The 4,264-nt window shown below is 34.4% G+C and overlaps 1 protein-coding gene across 4 annotated transcripts; it reads left to right on the forward strand.

Moving 5' to 3' along the window:
• Positions 1–234: 234 nt before the first annotated feature.
• Positions 235–3,934, forward strand: LOC131644825 (uncharacterized). Of its 4 annotated transcripts, none has more exons than XR_009296692.1 (10): positions 235–821; positions 1,441–1,475; positions 1,682–1,704; positions 1,847–1,916; positions 1,977–2,045; positions 2,134–2,229; positions 2,475–2,591; positions 2,807–3,241; positions 3,415–3,483; positions 3,647–3,934. XR_009296692.1 is itself a non-coding variant. In XM_058915420.1 (8 exons), the coding sequence occupies exons 2-6, from the start codon at positions 1,892–1,894 to the stop codon at positions 2,983–2,985; spliced, it is 486 nt and encodes a 161-aa protein (XP_058771403.1). In that variant the 5' UTR covers positions 235–821; positions 1,441–1,891; the 3' UTR covers positions 2,986–3,241; positions 3,415–3,483; positions 3,647–3,934. The 4 variants fall into 4 exon arrangements, 2 of the variants coding, with proteins under 2 accessions (XP_058771403.1, XP_058771404.1); XR_009296693.1 differs by lacking the exon at positions 235–821 and adding an exon at positions 976–1,151; XM_058915420.1 differs by having other exon boundaries at positions 1,441–1,916.
• The last annotated feature ends 330 nt before the right edge of the window (positions 3,935–4,264 follow it).

Below are 4,264 nucleotides of genomic sequence, written 5' to 3' on the forward strand. Positions count from 1 at the left end.
TGTAAATTAAAAATGTTATTATATTCAAGTCTATATTACTCCCGTTAAATTAAAAACGGGTGTAAATTTAAATGACTAAAAAAAATTATTTAATTTTATAACCCAAAATATTAATGTTAGTAACTAATTATGTGAATATTGAGTAAATGGATTAATCTTTTTTTGATAAACAGTAAATGGATTAATCTAAATTGATTAACAAACCACACAAACTTTGTATTCTCTACCATCAAAACACCCTTTCTCTCCCAAATCCAAAAATATTGCAGGTAGAATTTTAATCTTCTCAAATCTTCCATTCTTTTCTTAAACGCTGAAACCCTAATCTTCTCTAAAAAAAGTTGTAATCTGGGTACATCTTGCGGCCAAACCATAACCCACCTCTCAACAATGGCGAATGACGAACTCCAATCTCTAAATTTAGGTTACGACCCCAACTTCATCCCCGATTCCGTCAAAATCTTCGTTGTCTATCTCTATCGGAGCGTCTCTTCAAGGACACTCCGTGGTCCTCCGTCGATGTTGTCGCGCAGTACAACGACAATGACCACGTGTTCTGTCTCTGTTACCGTGAGATGTGGTTTCGCCACTTGTATTCGCGTCTGACTCCTACCGTTCGTCGAAGAATCAATTCGTGGGATAATTACTGTACTTTGTTCTAGGTTGTTCTTCATGGGATTGTGAATATGCAGTTGCCGAATCAGTGGCTTTGGGATATGGTTGATGAGTTTGTTTATCAGTTTCAGAGTTTTTGTCTGTATCAGGCTAAGATGAAGAATAAGAATGAACATGAAATTGCTCTCTTGAGACAGTTTGATCAGGTATATGGCTTAACTATCTAACTTTTCTATTGGGTTTGGCTGTGGATATTTGTTAATAATTTTGTGTTCTTTTTATGAATTTTATTGAACTTGGATTTTGTTTGAATTGATTTATATGAGTTTATCTACTTAGATAGCAGCTTGTGAGATTTTTTGTGAGGGCTTATGAAAATAATTTATGGTGTGTACATAGCTATTTAAGCTACCAATGTTACAAGCCAAGTGATGAAAGAAAGCTTGGAAGTGATCTTTGTGGCAAGATCATAGCAGACAATGAGTATATTGGTTTGAATGAGTGAAAGTTCTTCCTCAAAGACATTGTCAACTCAGGTTACAAATTTCTGTTGAATTTATTACTCTCGATCTTGTTTGTGTACTAGAACTTATTACAAATTTCTGTTGAATGGCTAGTAGAGTGAGTGACTATATCAATTGTTTATTATCTTAAGACCCTTCCTACCTCACTGTAATTGTTGGTGTGAATGTGTGATGTTCTTATGATGATATATGTATGGAATGGTTCCTGCAATATAACTTTCTTGATAGCATTTTTATTTTGGCACTGAAATTGATTGACAGTTTGTTGCATGCTTGATATTTTTGGCATTTTTGTGTGCAGTATGGGCGCTTTTCTGTCAAGGGCAGGGACCAAAGGTAATGATTCCCTTAACCTGCAATACTGCATTGGTCCTCATTTTTCATTTTTTGGAGTTTTTTCTTTCCCTACTTTTTGGAGTTTTTTCATATTTCTGTTTCTTCGATACAAGAAAAAAGCTTCATCTAACATTATCCATTTGTCACTTGAATGTTTCTGATATGACCAAATAATTTGTGAATCTCATTGGCGCGTGGTTCTCTAGGATCTATGCTCGGATAAATCTTGGTTAGTATTTGTCATGTGTTTAAGATTCACCTGATTAAGGATTTAACATTTTGCTTTTTTTCAAAAGGGATGCTTGTGTTTTGGTAGTTCCTTTTGAGCCTTGAAGTGCAACAACTTTTATCTCCGGTAATTTATCTTGCAGCTTACAGAAATGCAGAAGATATGAATTGTCTTTCTGTTTTCCTGCATGTTCTTAAAGATTCCATTCGCAGGTAGATATACTTGAATTTCTGTCATTGTACATCGACAATAGCATACTAACACCCCTTCAGTTTTGATGCATTTCTTTTCCTCTACAAGTTCGTATCAAGCTCATATACTTCAATGGTTTCTCAGTGCAGGTTTGATATTAGCATCGTTGGTTATATTCTGTAGTTATAATGATCTGTAATTATGAATAACTCAGGCGGGATATTTCTTTTGTTGCAGCTGAAAAGCTAGAACAAGCAGAGAATCAATTGGCACACTCACGTTTCAGGACACTAGTTGCAGAGGATTTCATTAAGAAGATCCCTCGGGTCAGAGGTACACTTTTGATCTTAAAAATATCAAAGTAGCAATATAGTTACCTTTGTTTAGAGTTATATTATTTCTATGACACATGAGAGGCAAAAGTATAGTACTTATTCTTAGTATTTTCAACCGAGCGTGTGCCTTTTACCTTTAGAATTCTTTCAAGATTTAATATAACATGAATTTAACCAGACATACCTGCATATGTTTTATGTTTTTGTTTTTGATTTTTTGTTGATGATTTATCTGTTTAACAGGGAGCTGGGCTTTTGCCAACCTTGGGAATACTTGCTTTCTCAACTCCATTACACAATGCTTCACGCATACAGTGCCTCTAGTTGAGGGTCTTCTTTCGTGCAACCATTCTACTGATGGTGGGTTGCCCTTTTTTGAATTTAATAGCATCGTTCATTTAATTAACTTTAGGTTTAGATTGATGGGTAAAAAAATTCAAAAGTGTGTTATTATGCAATGGGGTTATATGATTCTGGGAGGTTAGATGTTAATAACATTAATTGTTTTCATGATTAAAGCATATATGTCATGTTATTTTTCAAAAAGTTTTTAACCTTTAGATTGGGAATTTCAGGTCATAGTGGGTACTGTGTCATTTGTGCTTTTCGCTACCAGATGCAACATTCTTTGCAGTCTACTGGAACTGTTATCTCGCCAGTGATACTTGTGGATAATTTGAAGCGTATCCTTAATACCATATTCATGGATTTATTTTTTGAATATCCTGTGGTAGGCTTGTTGCCAATCTATTGAATGGAAAGGATTAATAATTGTCATTAATTAATTGGTATAAATTTGAAGTGATTGTTATATTATTGGTCTGTGAAATAGAACATTTAATTAATACTGTAGAACAGTGCTTTAGAATCTTTCACTACGGTGGAAAACATTGATGAAAAGCTTAAATGTGAGGGCTGCAATGAAGAAGTCTCTATGGAGAAACAGCTTATGTTGAATCAGACACCTTCTATTGCTGCATTCCATTTAAAGAGGTTTAAAACATATGCAGGTATGTCTGGTTAATAACCAACAAAGTTCACACTAAACTATTTTCCTTACCATAACACAAGGATAACATTGGTTTTGACAGTTTTTCTAAGATGCTAACCTGAATTTTTCTACTGTCATTTACATTTTTTTCCTGAGTCCTAGTTATACCGAGTCTGTCTTTTTCTCCTCAAGGTCAAAAAAATTCAAGGCTGCTATTATCCGTATTAACAGTAATGGAGGTGATATTCTAGCTTCTGATTTGTAAGTTCTGGTTGTTTTCTCTCTGTTCAAAATGTAGCCACTTTTAATACAGCGTCCAAAAAGTGACTGTTGTTGTTGAAATTAGAAAAAATGAGAGACATTTAGAAAAATCAATGTCTGAATATTTACAAATTTATTTACAAATATCATCACTCTCCTCAAGGTGGAGCATATAAATTAAATGCATCAAGCTTGAGAGTTAGGTCAAAGACTAATCGCGTCTGGATGCCTTCTTAAATAATGACGCCGGGTCCAATCCACTTTTTCCATTGCTATCTGCCATAATAGCATTGGAGAAGAGCTATACAATAAGAAACAATGACGGTAAAATGTTAGTGTAATGACTAATGAAAGCATTGCAGGTAAAATTTCAAACAGCATATGTTAAGGACTCAAATCCTGGTTGTGTTGAATCAGAGGGAATAGAATAGTCATGCCTATTAAAGGTTCTCATGTAATACATTCCCTGCTGTAACTACTACGCACTAGAACTCCCTACTCTAACTAATCTCAACTGATCCCTGGAATCAAGGTAACTAATTTGTAGATTCTAGAAGCTCATTAACTGAATTACTTGGATATGTGAGTCTATAAATAGAACTCACATCCACTGTACTGAACACATAAAAGTATAAAATACAAATTAGAATAAATCAGTTGAAGATTTCTTTTCATAATCAATGCAGTTTTAGTTTTCTAACACCCCATGGTTTAGAGGCCTCGAGTCCTCCATCTCCGATTCAGCGTATAAACTCTTCAATTCACAGGTATTCCTTCTCTG

Source organism: Vicia villosa, linkage group LG1 (assembly GCF_029867415.1).
Source record: "Vicia villosa cultivar HV-30 ecotype Madison, WI linkage group LG1, Vvil1.0, whole genome shotgun sequence".
In the NCBI taxonomy this organism is placed as follows: Eukaryota; Viridiplantae; Streptophyta; class Magnoliopsida; order Fabales; family Fabaceae; genus Vicia; species Vicia villosa.